General features: G+C 41.6%; 1 protein-coding gene across 2 annotated transcripts in view; it reads right to left on the bottom strand.

The window, feature by feature from the left end:
- Positions 1-20071, bottom strand: part of LOC133379585 (SOSS complex subunit B1-like) — a 43987-nt gene that overhangs the window by 14643 nt on the left and 9273 nt on the right. Inside the window, exons 5-8 of one of the 2 annotated variants that reach the window (XM_061615165.1) lie at positions 17279-17350; positions 16198-16279; positions 15276-15342; positions 8424-10108 (exon numbers count right to left, since the gene is read on the bottom strand). In XM_061615165.1, coding sequence (XP_061471149.1) covers positions 9912-10108; positions 15276-15342; positions 16198-16279; positions 17279-17350 — 418 coding nt within the window. In that variant the 3' untranslated portion in view covers positions 8424-9911. Of the gene's footprint in view, positions 1-331; positions 460-8423; positions 10109-15275; positions 15343-16197; positions 16280-17278; positions 17351-20071 lie in introns of those variants that run through there. The other variant, XM_061615164.1, reaches the window with a different exon arrangement.

Genomic DNA, 20071 nt, shown 5'->3' with positions numbered 1-20071 from the left:
CTAAGGTGTCATTCAGTGGACTTCAAACTATGTTCCTAGGTGCCCCGGGGTTCCTCAGGTGACTGTCAGGGCTCCTCCAATGAGAACTTCTGTAATAACAGATATGCTTCCCTGAAAGACAGCTTCCCCACCATTACACATCACATGCAGAGTGGACTGCACATCCTGGAACATTTCTCAGAGTCCTCAGTAGACAAGTCAACGTGGAAAGGGTTCCTTGAAGGCAGAGAGTTTGAAAACCAGTAGCATAATTAATATTATTTTACTCTCATATATTTTTCAAAATTCACCAATACTGTTAATGAGATTACTAAAAGACAGTCTGCTTTACCTCCACAGCGGAGATCTTGACTCCTCCGGGCAAAAGCACCACTCAACAGCAACAAGAGGATAACAGACAGGTAAACCATGCTTGAAATCCAGCCATTCATCTTCATGGGTGTGGGAAAGCGCCTCAGCCTGCATATAAAGTCAGAAGTTATCCCAGGGCTGCATGGAAGCTATTATCTAGCTGGTTCCTCAAACCCAAAAACAAACTGCTTCAATTACTAAGAATCTCATCCTAACCTCCCCGAGCCAAAGAAATATGTCCATGAGCCACATGCAAGCAGTCCAATGTCTGTACTCTGTCAGGCTCTATAGTACTACTTACTATTCTAAGTAACACTCTCAAAACTAGCATTTATCCCCCAAGCTCAAGTTTAGAATACAAAGTGCTCTTTGTGTGACAGGCCAAAGACAATAATTATTCTGAAGCTGTTTGAAATATGTGCTAGCTTGGAATCCTTTCTATATAAAAAGGAAAATAACCGCTTTGTGAAACTGCATCTAACGCACAAAAAAGGGAAAATGGGCAAAAAGTACAAGATATGGAAAATTCCTGGATGGTTCCCAAGAGAAGGGGGAATGCAGTTTATTAGGAATAACGTTAACCAAACCAATCAAGAGCTCACAGAGGATAGACAAGAGATCCCCAACTGCCAGATATTGATAAGTAGCAGCACATTCCTGGATTTCAAAAGAATCTTCACTCCTACATCCTCTCCCAGTGTACCTCTGTGTCCTTGTATCAAAGTCCAGCTCCAGACCTCCTCCCTGATTAAAACCTCTAAAGTTGCTTCTGAAGCACCTACACACAGGTTTTCTAAATCAACTAAACCTCATGATAACCTGAGAAGTAATCAACAGTTATGCAGTAGAAACTTTCTAGGACCAGACTACTTCAGAGGGGAAGGGAGGGATTTTTAATGGGAAGGGATTGCATTTTTAATGCACTGCGGAAGTGGAAAGTGAGCATATAAGGGAGAGGATGTCGTTTTACTTTTTTGTTTTTGTTTTCGATATGCAGAGGTGCTCTAATAGCATTTTTTAAAAAAATGTTGGGGAGGACTCAAAAATATATTCCCTCATCTACAGATTAAAGTGGTATAATCCATGGAGGTCTTTACTAGGTATTTTGCTGAATATGGTACATGGCTCTCAGACTCTTGCACAAAAAAGGCTCAGTATCCTGTTGTCTTAGAGGTCCACCACTCCTTTATTTCAGAAGAGTGTTCCAATTATACACCCAATTGTACCATAGCTTTAGCTTGGCTCTAAGCCTCAAGCACAAACCATCAGTACTAGGGTGGTCACTCCATAATCTACTTTGGTAGGATAACAGGAAAGGAGAATAAAGTTCACATGCACTTACAAATAAGGATCTCAACATTAAAAACCAAACCACACCATAATACCAAACATACTGAATCCTGAACAAAGAATCACACTCTTATCGCAACTATCATACAGCAGGCCCAGGGTGGATTCACATATGCAAATTATGCAGCAAAGACTGCGTTTTATATGCAAGGTTATCCCCCATCACACATATACATGTACAAGTGTCTTAACTGCAATGATTTCTGGCCACAACTAAACAGCCCACTCAAGCAATAAGCCACCCCAGGTGTTTTTCACCGGCAATTTTTACTCAAAATGACTGCAATTATTCCCTTTGCTCCACATGATCATATGACAAGGAACACCGTACGTACAAAAATCTCTGGTACAAAAAATGGAAATACACAGTTTATGTGTACTGCAAGTGTCATTACAAGAGTCAATTCTCCAATTTAAAATGTCACAGTTGTTGAGACTGAATGAATCTTGTATCAGTTCTTATGTCAAACATGAAAAAGGTGGTGACTGTCAATCCCTCACATTTTATGGGGCAGGAGTGGCAGCTTTACAGTGAAAGACTTCAAAGCTTCTATCTAGTCAAGCTATTTAGACTAGAGTTCTTTAAATCTTATTTTTAATTGTGAAACAAAATGCTAGTATGAACAGATTCAAAAAGTAGTGGGTTTTCAAGTCATAATTTTATGCAGATATACTCAGAATTAAGTCCCATTGAGTGGTTTTTAAATCTTTTCAAGAATATTTAGCACTGTAGCCTAAAGCTGTAACCCTAAACACACACTTGAGGGAATAAATCCACTAAACATTTTTGGTGGTTGTCAATGCTGGTCCTATTCAAGAGTAGATGCACTGAAATTAATAGACATGATTAATTTAGATTCACTAATTTCAGTGGGTCTCTTCTGGGAAGGACGTAGTTGGATACAATCCATTGGGCTGGTTTGCAAGTTATGGTAAACCACTGTTTATGGGCAGGTCCACATACAATTAAAGTGCATGATATCTCAAAGAATCATGGAAAATGTAGTTCAAGGGTGCTGGGAAGTTGTAGCTCTGTGAGGCGAGAACTGCAGTTCCCAAGATTCTTTGGGGAAAGTCATTTGCTTTAAATGTGCATTGGATGTGCTTTTAATGAATGAACACCTGCTAGTGCTGAATCACTTACATTCTGTGACTGCCTCGACCAAAAGACCGTGAGCCTTGGCTTACTATTGTGTGAACCAGACCTTGTGGTTTGTTTCTCTCAAACCATGAGCAGTAGGGCAAGAACAAACTTTGGCTTCCACTCATGGTTTGTCTGGAAAAAACAAACAACAAGCACTGGTTTGCACACATTACACCAAGGCTCATGGTTGTTGCTCGATGGGGCAAAATGGGAGTGATTCAGCAGCATGCACTAACACATTGCTCATTTGTGGTAAGCCAATTACCATAACATGTGGACTAGCCAAGAGAGACATATTTCTGAACAAACATGAATAGAGCTACACTGTTAATTCCACAAACAGTTATCATGTATCATTTAACCAGTTATCTGTGGAAGTTCATATAAAATGGAAAAATACATCTGTATCTGTTTTCTCTTTTAAACATTTCTGAGAGGATCCTTTTCCAGAAGAAGAGTTTCCCAGATTTGCATCAAGTCTTCCTCATAGATTTACCTCCCAAACTCTCTGTGAATAAAGCAATTCCAGTCAAATAGTTTTTTGTGTGTATTTATTAATAAGGCATAAGAAGAACCTGCTGGATCAAACCAATAGCCCATCTAGAATAGCATCCTGTTCTCACAGTGGCCAACCATATGCCCATGGAAAGCCCACAAGCAGGACCCCAGTGTAAAAGTACTGTCCCTTTCTGTGGCCCCCAGCAACTGGTATTCAGAAGCATGCTGCTTCTGACCCTGGGGACAGAGCATAGCCATCATGGCTAGTAGCCATTTATCCTCCATGAATTTGTCTAGTCCTCTTTCAAAGCCTTTTGAATACTCCCTGGTCAAAAAAACAAAAACAAAAAAAAAGAATGCCACTGGAAACAGCTGAGATTATGACCTTGATCAAGAGTCATGCTTAAATCCTAACTGACTAGCTTTCTCGGGATGCAAAAGGGATAGCTGTGTTAATCTGGATTGGAACAACCCCCATCTTTTTCTACCCACTACACGCAATAAGACAGAAAGTTGAAATAATGTAGCTCAAATTTCCAAAGAAGAACCTACTGCAACACTAAGGCTGCAATCCAATACACACTTACCTGGCAGTAAGTCCCATTGAACCGAATGGAGCTTACTCCTGAGTAGACATGTATTCGATTGCAGCCTAACACAGCCCTGCCATAGTATAGATTTTAAACATCTTATTTAATTGCATGAGAGCTGCATTATGCAATTGACACAGAGAGATAAATTTGAGGCAGAGAAGAATATCTGACAATACTGCATAAAGCTCTTGAAATAAGGTGTCTTCTATTTATTCTCCACTTCATTCCATTGTTTAATCAAAAGCAACTGTAATCCTGATCTTCTCCCCCAAAGAACGCTTTATTCCGAAGCGCTATCGTTCCTCCTCATGTACTCTAGTATAAGGACACTCTAAAGTTATACATCGCGTTGCCTTTTCTAAGAACTTCACGTACATAATCTACGTAACATGTACAACAGCCTTGTAAGGTAAGCCAATATTATTTATCCTCGTTTGGTAGATGGGGAACCAGAGTTGAGAGGATAATGACTTGCCTAAAGCCACCCAGTGCAGTACGTGGCAGAGATGAGGTTTGAGCCAGTGACTTTCCAACTCCTACTGTTAATGCTACAGTTACACCAGCATATAAATGCCGCCCGCCATAGATGGTCTCTACAGTAAGCTGTCCCCGTTTCCAAGTCCTCTGTCATCCCCCACCGCTCAGCTCTCACCGCCTCCACCTCCTCCCACAGCGGGACCCGAGTCCGCCCGAAGCCCCAACTCAGTGCCGGCTACAGCAGCTCCTCCAATCCTACTCTTCACTAGGGATGCCCAACGCCTGCCTGTCCTAATCACACTTCCACGGTTCCACACGAAGAAGCCGGTCATACGCCAACCAAGCCACCCGTCTCCTCTTTCAATTGCATTTTTTACGGCCCTTGAAAACTGGCCTCTCTTAGACACAGGCGCTGTCAGGGCAACTCAACGTTGAGTAAAGGACCCATCAAGGCCCCCCGGCTCGCGTGGCGTACAGCGCGGCGGACTGCCTGCTAGGCAGGCGTGGCTAACCTAAAACATCACATCCCGGCATCCGGAAGGGCAATGGTGGGCGTGTCTCGTCCCCTCTCTGGGAAGCGTGGAAATAGAGCAGCCGCGCCTACTCGAGCACTAAACCCCCCCTCACCATAGAGCTACACAGATATAGATTAACACACGCACCGTGCTACCATAATTCTTTGGAATTTCCAGCTACCGTGGGTAAGTGAAAGTCCAATGTGTCTGCCTTCAAATGACCAGATCAAGGTTATCACAACTCATTTTGCCTCACCTTCACACACACACACCTGCAACATGGAGATTAATAAAGAGTTGATGTGCATTTATGAGCAATTTTTAAAGAAAACTAATAAACACAAGCGAACCACTTTTCCAGTCACAGCTATGCTAAATCCTGGATTTCTCCACTGTTTGGTGAACTGAATGAGGCACTAAAAGTATCTGAGCTCCAAACGATGAGACTAGAGAAGGACCATGGCTCAGTATTAGAGCATCTCCTTTCTATGTATAAAGCCCCAAATTCAGTCCCTGAGATATCCAGGTAGGGCTGGAAACGTCCCCTACCTGAAATCCTGAAGAGCTGCTGCTAGTTTGTATACTTAGAAGGACCAATGGTTTCACTTGGTATAAGGCTACTTCCTATATTACTAGATTGTCTCTCTACTCCATATCTGTCACAGCAAAGTCTTCTACACTGTCTGAGACACAGTGTCCAGGCTTCAAAAATACCAAGAAATCCAATATACAACAAAACAACTGTTGTTGTTGTTGTTATGTGCCTTCAAGTTGATTATGGCTTATGGCGACCCTATGAATCAGCGACCTCCAAGAGCATCTGTCATGAACCACCCTGTTCAGGTCTTGTAAGTTCAGGTCTGTGGCTTCCGCTTCCTTTATGGAATCAATCCATCTCTTGTTTGGCCTTCCTCTTTTTTCTACTTCCTGCTGTTTTCCCCAGCATTATTGTCTTTTCTAGTGAATCATGTCTTCTCATTATGTGTCCAAAGTATGATAACCTCACTTTCATCATTTTAGCTTCTAGTGACAGTTCTGGTTTAATTTGTTCTAACACCCAATTATTTGTCTTTTTCACAGTCCATGGTATGTGCGAAGCTCTCCTCCAGCACCACATTTCAAATGAGTTGATTTTTCTCTTATCCGCCTTTTTCACTGTCCAATTTTCACATCCATACATAGAGATCAGGAATACCATGGTCTGAATGATCCTGACTTTGGTGTTCAGTGATACATCATTGCATTTGAGGACCTTTTCTAGTTGTCTCACAGCTACCCTACCCAGTCCTAGCTGCCTTCTAATTTCTTGACTATTGTCTCCATTTTGGTTAATGACTGTGCCGAGGTATTGATAATCCTTGACAAGTTCAATGTCCTCATTGTCAACTGTAAAGTTACATAAATCTGTTGTCATTACTTTAGTCTTTTTGACGTTCAGCTGTAGTACTGCTTTTCTGCTTTCCTCTTTAACTTTCATCAGCATTCGTTTCAAATCATTACTGGTTTCTGCTAAGAGTATGGTATCGTCTGCGTATCTTAAATTATTGATGTTTCTCCCTCCAATTTTCATACCTCCTTCATCTTGGTCCAATCCTGCTTTCCATATGATATGTTCTGTGTACAGATTAAACAAATAGGGTGATAAAATACACCCCGTCTCACACCCTTTCCGATGGGGAACCAATCATTTTTTCCATATTCTGTCCTTACAGTACCTTCCTGTCCAGAGTATAGGTTGCGCATCAGGACAATCAGATGCTGTGGCACCCCCAATTCTTTTAAAGCATTCCATAGTTTTTCAGGATCTACACAGTCAAAGGCTTTGCTGTAATCTATAAAGCACAGGGTGATTTTCTTCTGAAATTCCTTGGTCCGTTCCATTATCCAACGTATGTTTGCGATATGATCTCTGGTGCCTCTTCTCTTTCTAAATCCAGCTTGGATGTCTGGCATTTCTCGCTCCTATAAGTTGACCTCCTGGATCTGTCAGTACAGCCACAATATTTCCCTCAATAAGTGCTCAAGCTGCAAAACTCACACAATACCCACTTACCCCAACTTATATCTACCCCAGAAGTCAAAACATTTTTATTTATTAATAAGGTGATACCCCTTTCTTTCCAATAAAATTAATGAATTTTCAAACTCTCCAGCATGTCCCCAGATTTGTGCTTTCTCACTTTCCTGTCTCCAGGAAATCCAGACAATGTAATTTTATTTTAACAGGCAACACCAACTCAACAAGCGGACGGGGAGCACCTTGGGCAACATAGGAATGAGAAGTGAACCAAGGTCTTACCTGGCCACATGCTCAATGTGCCCATCCATCCCAAAGTGCTGCCTGTGACCATCCAGAAACTGGCACAGAGGGGCTGCTGTTCCTCCTCCTTGCCCCCCACCCCCCAATCCCAGTGCATTTGCGCTAGCTCCTGATAGCAATAATGCCATTGCTTCACAGGCATCCACAAATGTCCAGCCATGCCACCTCTTGACAGCAGGCCTACTAACAGGACAGTACACACAGCACTCAATGAATGCTATAAATGAATTTTATAGAGCTAACACGAAGAACACATCCTATGCATGTTTACTTAGTTTTTTTCCTCCTAAGGAGAGTCTTTTTAACTGACTACATTTTCCACCATGGGTATATGAATCCAGCAGCTACCCAATCCTTTGACATTACTGATTGATTTTTGTCTAGGAAAATGGAACATTGAAGCTACTTTTGTATTATAAAGGTATCACTCTAGAACACTTTATATCCATTGTGCATTTGTCCACATGATACAATTCAAAATTCCTTAACACTTATTACATAGTAACATATGCTACATTATAAATATGATAAAACTCTTAGATCTCTAAATGTAGTTACTATTTTGGCTCCATAATGAAGGATTCAACAAGATATGTATTAAATTATCAATATAAGGAAAAAATCCCAGGCATGTTTACTCAGAAATAAGCCTGACTGTATTCAGTTAGAATTCCAGCCTTATTCACATTTCATAAGTTGGGTAGTAGTAGAGAGCTGATGTTATCGTGCTTTGAGACTGAGATTAAACTATCTCAAGAGGACTAGCATAGGTCAGCTGACTAGATTTACTCAGGTCTTGTTATACAATTGATGTCATTTTGTCCTATGTTTGTAAGTAAACATCAACAAAATGTTACTTCAACATTTTCACACTAACATTCATTATTCTATGGAATGGCCCATTTTCTCCAATCAGAGACATTCACATTATAAAGAAGATTAAAATATTTATTCCCAAAACATTCATGAATAGTACATTCAAACAGCCACATCAGATTTGATAACAGTGGTGTTCTTTTTAAAAAAAAACCAGTTAAGAAATTCAAGCAATTACCCTGGAGTGGAAAAGGAGACTGGGACCCAGACTGCTTGATAAAAGAACACTTCAAAATTTTCTTAAATATGGTTCAATGATGCCCATTGAGCCACAAATGAAGAGAGAGAGAAAGAAAATATGTATTTTGAACAATTTTATTGGCTTTCAAGAAATTATGTTAAGTTTGGCAAAATATTTTTAGTGTTAAAATGTAATCCCATCATCCCTTCAAAACTTTCTAATAATCCATTGATAATTCCTCATGTTCCTTCAGATGTTTGAAACCAGGGCTATCTATGGCTTTCTAGGAACATAATCATTTAAAAGGACCTCTTAAATGTTAGGAGAGAGGAAGGAGGAGGACATGGAACATATAAACAAATACCCCCAAAGATTTCTGTAATGTTACAGGGGGCTCCGAGTAGCTTTCTTACTTCACACAAGGATCTGCTAGTTCAGAGGTAAACATGCATCACACCTGGGCCTTGCACCAAGTGAATATCAAGTTGGCAGTACTGACTTGTGCCTGCTAGGCACCAGCAGATATGGTCCCAATACTGCCAATTGCCAGCACCAGTCATACTGAGGCCTACTGGAATAAACACATCTGTTTCAAGTTTTCTGCACAATAATCCAAATTAAAAACACAGTAAAATCATAATTAAAATTTGGGATTTTTTTAAAACAAAGCTTCTTTTCTTGTCAATTTTGCCACACCTCTAAATCTATCATCATCATTACATCTACAGAAACCTACCTACAGGATGCTGTAAGCTACAATATCAATCAAGAATATATTTGGGAATACAGTAAACGGTGTCATCTTGTTGGACAGTTCTGGGAGTCATTCAGACTGAGAGTTTGGCTGAGAAAAAGTGGCATAAAGTCTATTTGTTTGCCTAGCTACACCTCCTCCATACAAGACATCTCATGAAACCTAAGAGCCTTATAGAAATTGAAACACAACTTGTTATTTAGCCCAAAACCACTCAGTTGAGGATGGTTTCATAGACTTTATCACAAGTCCACAATAAATACTTTTAAACTAGAGATGGGGAACTTGTGGCCTTACAAATGTTGTTGGACTACTACAACTCCCATCATGCCAACCATAGGCCATACTGGCTGGGGCTAACAGGAGTTGGACTCAAGCAACACCTGCAGAGTCACAGGTTCCCTACCTCTGCTTTAAGGATTCTAGACTTATAACAAAGGGAGCCAAATTCAAAGACATATGCCTGTAGCACAGTACAGGAGCATATTATCTGGAAAGGTAATGGATAGGAATGACATACCATCAGGCAAAAAGTTGGGAGGACAATCATGTTAATTTCCTGCAAACAGTGAGGATATACAGGAATCCTGAAAGGAACACGTTGGACCTGGAATACTATTATAAACACACTGAAGACCATATCCCTCACCCAGCATCACACATTAAAAAGTCAATTTCAGTGGCTAAACACAAGTTGGTTTCATACACGTCATAGTCTCTACTCCAGCCTGGTATCCATCTCTCCTCCTTCAGTATCAGCTGCTCTGCTCAAAACCGGTTAGCAAGAAGCAAACGGTAACACAGCAGGCAGTGAAGGGAAGAAGCAGAAAAGCAACCCTAAACCTGTACTTGTTATCTCTTGCTGCTGCGCCGTGTCTCTTTGCCATTACTGACTGGATTAGAGGATGACCCCGATGAGTTCCCACTCTGGTGGTTGGGCTGACTCCGGGTGATGCGACCGCTGGTGGGGTGAGTGGGGACAACAGGTGGGTGTGTGGAGCTGCCTGAGCCAGAGGTGATCAACCCATTGCCATTCTGGTTGTCAGTGGCTAAAACAAAAAGAGAGAGAGAAGAAAAATCTTACTGAAACCACAGAGAAGGAGCCAATATATCCATTGGTAATCTTGTTGGGATATACCCGGACATAGACTGGCCACATATGTGTTCCAGTCACGACAAAGAAGCAAAATTTCTAGATATTCTAAATGACTATGCCCTAGACCAGTTGGTCATGGAACCGACCAGAGGGACGGCAACCCTGGACGTAATCCTCAGTGGGGACTGGGACCTGGTGCGAGATGTAAGGGTTGTCGAACCGACTGGGAGCAGTGACCATAGTGCTATTAAATTAAACATACAGTAGCCCCACTCATACAGCGGGTTACGTTCTGGACCCCTGCTGTAAAGGGAAAACCACTGTAAATCGGAACGCATTGAAGATAATGGTGCGCATCACGTGAAAATGGCCCATGACGAGCAAAAACCGCAGTAAAAACGGAACAAGCGCCATAGGAGCGGGGCTTTTCTGCAATTGACAACCGCTCTATTAGCGGAACACTGTAAAGCGAAGCGCTGTAAAGCGGGGCCCTACTGTACATGTAAATGGCCAATTGCCAAGAAAATCCAACACGGTCACATTTGACTTCAAAAGAGGAAACTTCACAAAAATGAAATGCTTGGAAGTTGTTTAAAAACACTATATTAGAAGCTCAACTGGAGTGCATACCGCAGATCAGAAAAGGTACCGCCAGGGCCAAGAAGACGGCAGCATGGTTAACGAGCAAAGTCAAGGAAACTCTTAGAGGCAAAAAGTCTTCCTTCAGAAAATGGAAGTCTTGTCCGAATGAAAAAAATAAAAAGGAACACAAACTCTGGCAAAAGAAATGCAAGAAGACAATAAGGGATGCCAAAAAAGAATTTGAGGAGCACACTGCTAAGAATATAAAAATCAACAACAAAAAATTATATAAATACATTCAAAGCAGGAGACCATCTAGGGAGGCGATTGGACCCTTGGATGATAAGGAAGTCAAAGGTGTACTAAAGAACGATCAGGAGATTGCAGAGAAGCTAAATGAATTCTTTGCATCTGTCTTCACAGTGGAAGATATAGGGCAGATCCCTGAACCTGAACTAACATTTGCAGGAAGGGATTCTGAGGAACTGAGACAAATAGTGGTAACGAGAGAGGAAGTTCTAGGCTTAATAGACAATATAAAAACTGACAAATCACTGGGCCCGGATGGCATCCACCCAAGAGTTCTCAAAGAACTCAAATGTGAAATTGCTGATCTGCTAACTAAAATATGTAACTTGTCCCTCAGGTCCTCCTCCGTGCCTGAGGACTGGAAAGTGGCAAATGTAACGCCAATATTCAAAAAGGGATCCAGAGGGGATCCCGGAAATTACAGGCCAGTTAGCTTAACTTCTGTCCCTGGAAAACTGGTAGAAAGTATTATTAAAGCTAGATTAACTAAGCACATAGAAGAACAAGCCTTGCTGAAGCAAAGCCAGCATGGCTACTGTTAGGGAAAGTCCTGTCTCAGTAACCTATTAGATCCAGTGGACATAGTGTACTTAGACTTTCAAAAAGCTTTTGACAAAGTACCTCACCAAAGACTTCTGAGGAAGCTTAGCAGTCATGGAATAAGAGGAGAGGTCCTCTTGTGGATAAGGAATTGGTTAAGAAGCAGAAAGCAGAGAGTAGGAATAAATGGACAGTTCTCCCAATGGAGGGCTGTAGAAAGAGGAGTCCCTCAAGGGTCGGTATTGGGACCTGTTCTTTTCAACTTGTTCATTAATGACCTAGAATTAGGAGTGAGCAGTGAAGTGGCCAAGTTTGCTGACGATACTAAATTGTTCAGGGTTGTTAAAACAAAAAGGGATTGCAGGAAAATGGCAAATGCAATTCAATATAAACAAGTGTAAAATTATGCATATTGGAGCAAAGAATCTTAATTTCACATTTATGCTCATGGGGTCTGAACTGGCGGTAACCGACCAGGAGAGAGACCTCGGGGTCGACCCAGTGTGCGGCAGCTGTGAAAAAGGCAAATTCCATGCTAGTGATAATTAGGAAAGGTACTGAAAATAAGACAGCCGATATCATAATGCCGTTGTATAAATCTATGGTGTGGCCGCATTTGGAATACTGTGTACAGTTCTGGTCGCCTCATCTCAAAAAGGATATTATGGAGTTGGAAAAGGTTCAGAAGAGGGCAACCAGAATGATCAAGGGGATGGAGCGACTCCCTTTTGAGGAAAGGTTGCAGCATTCGGGGCTTTTTAGTTTAGAGAAAAGGTGGGTCAGAGGAGACATGATAGAAGTGTATAAAATTATGCATGGCATTGAGAAAGTGGATAGAGAAAAGTTTTTCTCCCTCTCTCATAATACTAGAACTCGTGGACATTCAAAGAAGCTGAATGTTGGAAGATTCAGGACAGACAAAAGGAAGGACTTCTTTACTCAGCGCAGTTAAACTATGGAATTTGCTCCCACAAGACGCAGTAATGGCCACCAGCTTGGATGGCTTTAAAAGAAGATTAGACAAATTCATGGAGGACAGGGCTATCAATGGCTACTAGCCATGATGGCTGTGCTCTGCCACCCTAGTCAGAGGCAGTATGTTTCTGAAGACCAGTTGCCGGAAGCCTCATGAGGGGAGAGTGTTCTTGCACTCGGGTCCTGCTTGCGGGCTTCCCCCAGGCACCTGGTTGGCCACTGTGAGAACAGGATGCTGGACTAGATGGGCCACTGGCCTGATCCAGCAGGCTCTTCTTACGTTCTTATACTAAAAACAGTTCTAAACTTGTAATTGCATAAACTGCAATCGCTGGCAGATGGGAATGTGGTATTTTAATTTGAATGCTGAATGTGGAATACTCAATGTACTCAATCAATACCTGCAGCTCCATTTAGAGAAGAGAGAGACACATTGCAGGATTAATTTTATTTTATTTTGGAAAAGGGAATACATTTGTGGAACATTGTAATAGAAGATATGTTCAAAACATTTCTGTGGGTTTAGAAGCCATAGGATAGCTTCAATACATACCAGATCTTACATTTAATTGTTTTTTTAAATTGCCATTTTTTTTAAAAAAAAATGCATACGGATGATGTTGTCAAAATTGCCCAACTGATTCGATGGCATAGCTAGGAGTTACATATCCCACCTCCTAGTTGGTTCATAACAAATATATAAAATTGTCCACCAGTGATCCATATGGGAAATTTATTGTGAGATATTGAAGCTAGTTTGCACATTCCAGGTATTTTTAATGAACATAGAGATAATAAACTGCATTTGATTAACAATTCACTACGCTCACAACACAAATTTACTGAAAGAGATTTCCTCCCCCAGCCCCATTTCTCTGCATTAAAATTAAGGCAGCTGACAAATGTTACTGAAAAAAGGCACACACAAAATGGAAAAGCATATTCCCAAGCAACAAGACTCTTTACAAATACCAGAGAGAGTAATCTGTGAGAAGTTGGCTGGCAGAACTCTAAACAATATATTTAGATACCTCTGGAAGCCATGCAGCCTGATCCTATGCCTGTTTACTTGGCAGCAAGCCCCACTATGTGCAGCCTAACAGCTCAACCCTTACTCAAAAGTAAGTCATATTATGATGTTTGCCTAAAAACTGCAATCATAAACACACTTACTACCTGCAAGTAGGTCCCAGATTGGCTTACTTCTGATTAAACAGGCATAGGATTGCGCTGCAAGAATAACAAAGATTGGCAGGCTTCTTGTGGGATACATGGGTTGAGACCACTCTGACAAGGTCAGAAGGTCCACTTGGTCCCCCCCCCGCTCTCATAGTGGTAAAAATATGGACCATATTTAACAGTTTTGGGGTATCATTAAAATACAACAAATCTGCTGCTTGAGGCAGGTGACCTCATCTTGGATCTTGACTACAGAGAGAGAGAGAGAGAGAGAGAGAGAGAGAGAGAGAGAGAGAGAGATTCACAAGGCCAGACTACCAATGCAGAGACCATACCCCTCAGGTACAGGCATTGTCAGGAGGTAGGAGCCTGGGACAGGACTGAAAAGGGTGGTGGGCCTAAGCAGAAAAAGATGCTCTCTGAGAAATACTGGACTCCACATATTAGGCAGGGTTGCCAAAGGAACAGAAAGAACAGCCCAATTTGCTCCTGTGTCCCTATAAATCATCATCCACTAATTCCTGAGGATAAGGCACAGCAACAAGGGCTAGTTCAGAAGCTGCCAGTTCTGTATTTAGGCCTTTATAGGTTAGAATTAGCACACTGGAGATGTGGTCTAACCTTCCCTCTTAGAGAATCCTATGGCTTTAACTAGAAGGGGGGGGGAAACGTTGGAAGGGGGGCAGCTTGTCTTGTCACAGTGCTGCAGTGGCCTAAAAAGGTATATCTGGTAAAACTGGGACAGCTTGGGCAGTCCAGTCCTGCAGCACTTGTATTCTGAAAAATCATTACTTCAGATGACCAAAAAAACCCTGACACTGCCCTTAAGAAATATTGAGGCCCAAAATAACAAGAGAAGAAAGTCATCCTAAATTCAGCCATTTAAAAATCTGCTTCCTTTTTTCAAAGCCCTCCCAGAAGTTTACCTTCACATTTTCAAGTTTATCTTTACAATCATGAGGGACAGAAACCTACGGTTTTTTAAAAGTAAGATCACCACTAGAAATCCAAAACCTAAAAGTGTCAGAATTCTAAGAGCCTGCTACTATGCAGAGTTAGGCATGCCTAACCATTTTGATTTTAATGGAATTTGATATACCTAACTCTCCATAGGTTTACTCTATGAGATGTTTTGGGCTCGGGGTGGTGGAAATTCCCCACTGATAAAGCAAATACTAGCTCCAGAGGAAGGATTTCCCTCAGGACTACAATAGGGGAAGAAAGGGTTAAATCCCCTCTTCCCAGCCTGCTGGAATCCCAATAATTATTACCCCCCCAACTGATGCTATTTGCATTTTTAAAAAAATTCTGCACATTAAATGCAAATATGCATTTAATGTCATGTCCAGTTTGGCCATCAGACTTAGGCAGGCCATGAGCCAGATGTTGGCCATTTACAGGCTAAATAATGCAACAAGGCAATAAATCCTCCCAAACTGCTTATGGGTGAATTATTTGTTCATGACCAACCTCTCACCTGCGGGGACCAGTTTTGCTCAATATTGCTCAGACATGTAAGGTCATTAGCTGCCTACCTGCTGATGATGTTGAGGGTCCTGGGGTGGTTTGGGAGGCTGTGGGTGCTGCATTGTCATTCTGTGTCTATTGAAGAAAACAAAAGTCTGCTCATATGTTCTTGACATATGCAGAAATTCTATAGATACAAGTCACAGGTAGAGGAAGGGGAAAAGTCTCACAGGAGTATGCTGAAATCCAATCTAACTAGCATAAATACATGGAGAAGGGAAAGCAGGATGGTGCATAAGCTGGCTGTGAAAAAAGGTAGAGGTTCTAGGGCCAGGCATCAGGGCCATGCAGAAGAGTGGTACTATCTCCCCACACTCATATGTCCACACTCATCTAGGCAAAATGGATCCTGAAGATGTTATCTAGCACCCTAAGGATAAATAAGCACATCCAATTCTACATGCTAAGGAAGTTACTTCCATTCCATTTCGCGTCATCCTCATAGCTCACTCTTGAGTTAGTTCCATTCAGGCAATCCAAGAGACTTGCCAAATCCGTATCTGAGAAGACCTCTATACCTTTAAAAGTTGCATGGAAAGGAAAATCCTCCTAGGTGCAGTTTCCTTCCCTCATTATGACGGGTAACAATTCTGCTTTCACTGCTGCTCTTAAAAGTACAGTAACTCTTCTAGGTTCAGGACCTACCAACCTTATGGGCCTGATTCCTGAAAGGTTAAGACATTTTGTACCTTTCACTTCCTCAAGGCAAGGAAATATAACAGTTGCCCAAAATATAAAAATAAGCATGGGACTTTAGAGGAGAGATCCAATGGGAGTAGGTGGTTATGAGAACTTGGGAGTGATGCATTTCCCTGTGGTAAAGGGAGGTGCAGACACCCCATGTGACTGGGTCGGGAATGGTCCTAAGCCCCTTCTTCATAATGTATTTCATTCCCCAACATTAGTTGAGAACGCAATCCCAATACTCACATTTTTGTTTTGCGACTGCTGGGCAACATACTCTGGGTTTGGCTCACTGAAATTTGGCACTTCTGAGTAAACCATACAAAACCTGGGGCAGGAGAGATGGCAGATAAAATATAGCTGTCACTCCACTAACCAATTTCCATCTAGCTGCCTTCCTCTCCCACATGCACTACATGGGCAGCAAGGCACAATAACCACATGCTAAACAGTGGCAGTTAACAGCAGTCCTGAAAAAGCACGTTCAAGCCTTTTAGGCCTAGACTAATACCAGACATCAATAGACCCACACTTTTGGCAGTGTTTTTCAAAGTATAGACTGGGGAGGGGGGGAGAGAGAAGAAGGGAGAGGGAAAGACAAAATCATGCTGTCAAAATCAAACCCTGACACGAGGCAAGTTTTTTCATGCTGCCAGAGTGAACAAGAGTTAAACTCTATATTACTCTTTTTCTAAAAAAGGAAAAACAGTTACAGAGATGGGTAGCCACAGTTGTGTAAGCACACCCAGAGAGCGTCTGTTAAAGGGATAAAAAATAACCTGAATACCTTGGCTACAATCGTAAACCACCACCATCCAAACCAATATTACACAAGCCATTATTCGAGCATAAAACCCCAGGAATTGCCAATATTGGGGGGGGGTTTTCCACAGAAACATCCTAGAAAACTGGGGATCATTTCTAAGGTGAGGGGATGTGACATTTGCCTCAGAAGGGAGCAAATTAATGGATACTTTTGAAATGCCTATTCTATAGCATAAAGGAATATTTGTCCTACAGAGTAAAAAAATAATGAGCATTTGCTGTACAGTCATGGAGCTAGGGTAAGAGATTCTTATGCAAGAGGTGTCTCTCAGTGCTCAACACGTCTGCAACATTTATTATGGTGTAGTCGTCGTGCAAAAGAAGTCAGCAGTACCTTCCATCCCAGAAGCTGCCTCCATAGCGTCAGGTTATGTTATAGCCCCTGGAGCAAATACTATCCCTTTGGTGGAAATCTGGCTCTGGAAGTCTGAACTAAAGAAACCCGCCTGCCCAACCTCAATGCCAAAAAGCAAAATTCGCATAAGCCATTTACAGGTCTTACTCTCCCACTTTCTGCAGGTCTCCTCCACGTCCAGTATACAGAGTCAAGCAGCCTTTGAACACAGATGCATACCTGGTAGGGGTAGACCCACAATTAGAAGCAGCATAACATTCCTCTTATAGGGAAAAATGCATCAGCTCTGCTCAGAACAAAATACCAAATTGTGGGATGCCTTGAAGCATGGACACATAATAAAGTTGTTATCCACTTGTATGATACATTTTATAAATGAATAAAAATGTGTTACCTACTTTTCATCACAAAACAGCCCACCTAGCTTCTGATTCAAGTCAACTGAATTCCCGTTCAGTCCTGGCTAATACTGGGTATAATCTGGAGGAAGTTGCACATTTTTAACTCTCATTGAGACAAACATGACTTAAGCTGGAATCCTATACTCACCTGGGAGTAAGCCCCACTGAACTCAATGAGACTTACTTTTTAGTAGACGTGTATAGGGTTGCACTGTTAAGCACTCCTAGCTTCCTCCTGATGAAGTCCAACAAGTTTCCCTCCAGCTGCTGAGAATCCAACAAATTTTTTAAATGCTCAATTTAGTTAATCAGGGTTGGCAAAGTTGATGCCCACCAACAATATTGCCAGTCCCATTTTATACAGAACACCCAAGATGATCACAACCAGTGTGAGAGGATATTCCTTGCACACCCTGCCTCTTCCAAATCAAAGAGGTACACCAAGGTTGCCCTCCCCACCTGAGATCCTGGATCTCATGGCAGTTCATTCTGAATTATTTTAAACACATAATGGTAAAAAGTAAGATTTCTGCTTTAAAAAACCCACAGTTTTCTATTGCTCCACCTAGTTAGAGGTAATAAAAGTACTTACAAAACCTTTCAGTTTAAAAATTCCAGGGTGTGTGGCTACAATACACATGTGCATATTTTGTTGCAGGATTTGTGTGTATGTGTGTGTGCCTTCCTGCAAGAAAGGTGTCGCACACAATCATACAATGTTTTGTGTGGTTTTTACTGCTAGCAATCTCCCAAACACCTTTATTCTCTCAGGGCAGTTTCCTATTTTACAATAAAGCTTCCTCCTTCAAGTTGCTCCCATGCTTAAAAGGCATCACGTCAGAGAGATTAATGCACTACTCCAAAGGCAGATTTGCTGAGACCTAGAAATATTTGCATCTTTTGTGGGAGTTGCATTTGTGTACTGACAGTTCCCACATAAGGTTTTTAAAAAACAAGGGCGACTTGTGGAAACAGCCCTGTATCATAAAAGAACAAGGGAAAAGCCACTCAAGGATGTATCTACACTGATCTTTTGAAAGGGGTTCAGAAGTTCCTTTAAAATGTAAAGTATAAAATGTCCCCAGGATCTTGAAATATGCACACAGTGGAGTGGTTAGAACGCTGCTGATCCATTACAGGTCCAGATAAGAAAGGGGGAAGAATCCCAATACTAGCACATGGCAACTAGTTATGATGGCTATATTCTACCTGCAGGAGCAGAGCCATCATTACTCTGATTTGCTAGGGAACACAAGTAAGAGAGGGCTGTTGTGCTGATGTCCTTCTTGCGGGCTTCCCAGAGAGATCTGGCTGGTCACTGTGCAAAACAGGATGCTAGACCAGATGAACCTTTGGTCTGATCCAGTACGGCTCTGAAGTTCTTAGCTGGTATGGTTTAATGGTTAGTCTAAGAACAGGATCAGGCAGATCGGGATTCAAATCTTATTTTAGTCATGACATTCACTAGATCATTTGTCCAGACCAGAGCTTGGAAGTAACCAGTTACAAGTAACTAGTTACAAGTAACTAGTTACAAGTAATTTATTACTTTTTTGAGTAACGAGTGGGTAACTTCATTACATTTTGCTGGTAATAGAACGAGTAGTAACTTCATTACTTTTGAGGAGTAATTGTAATGTTTCCAGCACTACTTTCATGCATTACTTGGGGGGGGGAGCAGGGGAAGTCTTCTGCTCCTCTGATTTGTGAATAAAAATCATGTGCTTCAAATTGGGCTTCTGTGCAGCGTTGTTCTTCCTTCATGCTCTATGGGAACTTAGGAGGCAAGGAGGGAGGAGGTGGAGAGCGAGACGGCATGGAGAAAACAATTGTTTAACAATTGACAGGAGTGGAAGGAGAAAAGAGCTGGAGGCAATATATATATACAAAAAATATGTGTGTTGGGGTATCATCATTGCTGGGCGTGGGGTGAGGGGATGTGAGATTCTGTTATGCCATTCTGTTAATCTTACGGATAAAAAAAATTATTCTACTACCCTCTGTGTGTGTGCGTGTGCTTATTTTTAATGTTGTTTTAGGCTACTTAGATGTGCAGCAGCCAAGGCCAGCACCTTGTAGGCAATTTTTTTAAAAAAAGTAACTAAAATGTAATTGTAGCAATCACTTTTGAGTAAAAGTAAAGTAATCAGTTACTTTCGGAGCAATTGTAATTATAACAGTAACTACTACTTTTGGGGGGCCATGTAACTGTAACTGTAATTTATTACTTTTTAAAAGTAATCTTCCCAGCTCTGGTCCAGACTTTCTCAGCCTAGCCTAGAATGAGCACCGGGGAGGAACAGCAAGATAAAAATGCCATGAATAAAAAAATTAATAGCACTCAGTACTGCAGTGTACATGTCTGACTTTCTGCATTGAAAGGAAAGAGATCTCCCCTCCTTTAAAAGTCTTTTTCAATGTTCTTCCTTTTAGCTGTGAAGCTGCTATGCAGATGTGCCCTCGGCCTTTAAACATTCAAGAGGTGAAACACTTTGCCATAGTGGATCAGACCAAACGCCTATCCAGTGCAGTGTTCTGT

The sequence above is a fragment of the Rhineura floridana genome, chromosome 3 (assembly GCF_030035675.1).
Source record: "Rhineura floridana isolate rRhiFlo1 chromosome 3, rRhiFlo1.hap2, whole genome shotgun sequence".
Lineage (NCBI taxonomy): Eukaryota > Metazoa > Chordata > Lepidosauria > Squamata > Rhineuridae > Rhineura > Rhineura floridana.
Note: the sequence above shows the minus strand (reverse complement) of the source record. Positions and strands in the feature narration are given on the sequence as shown.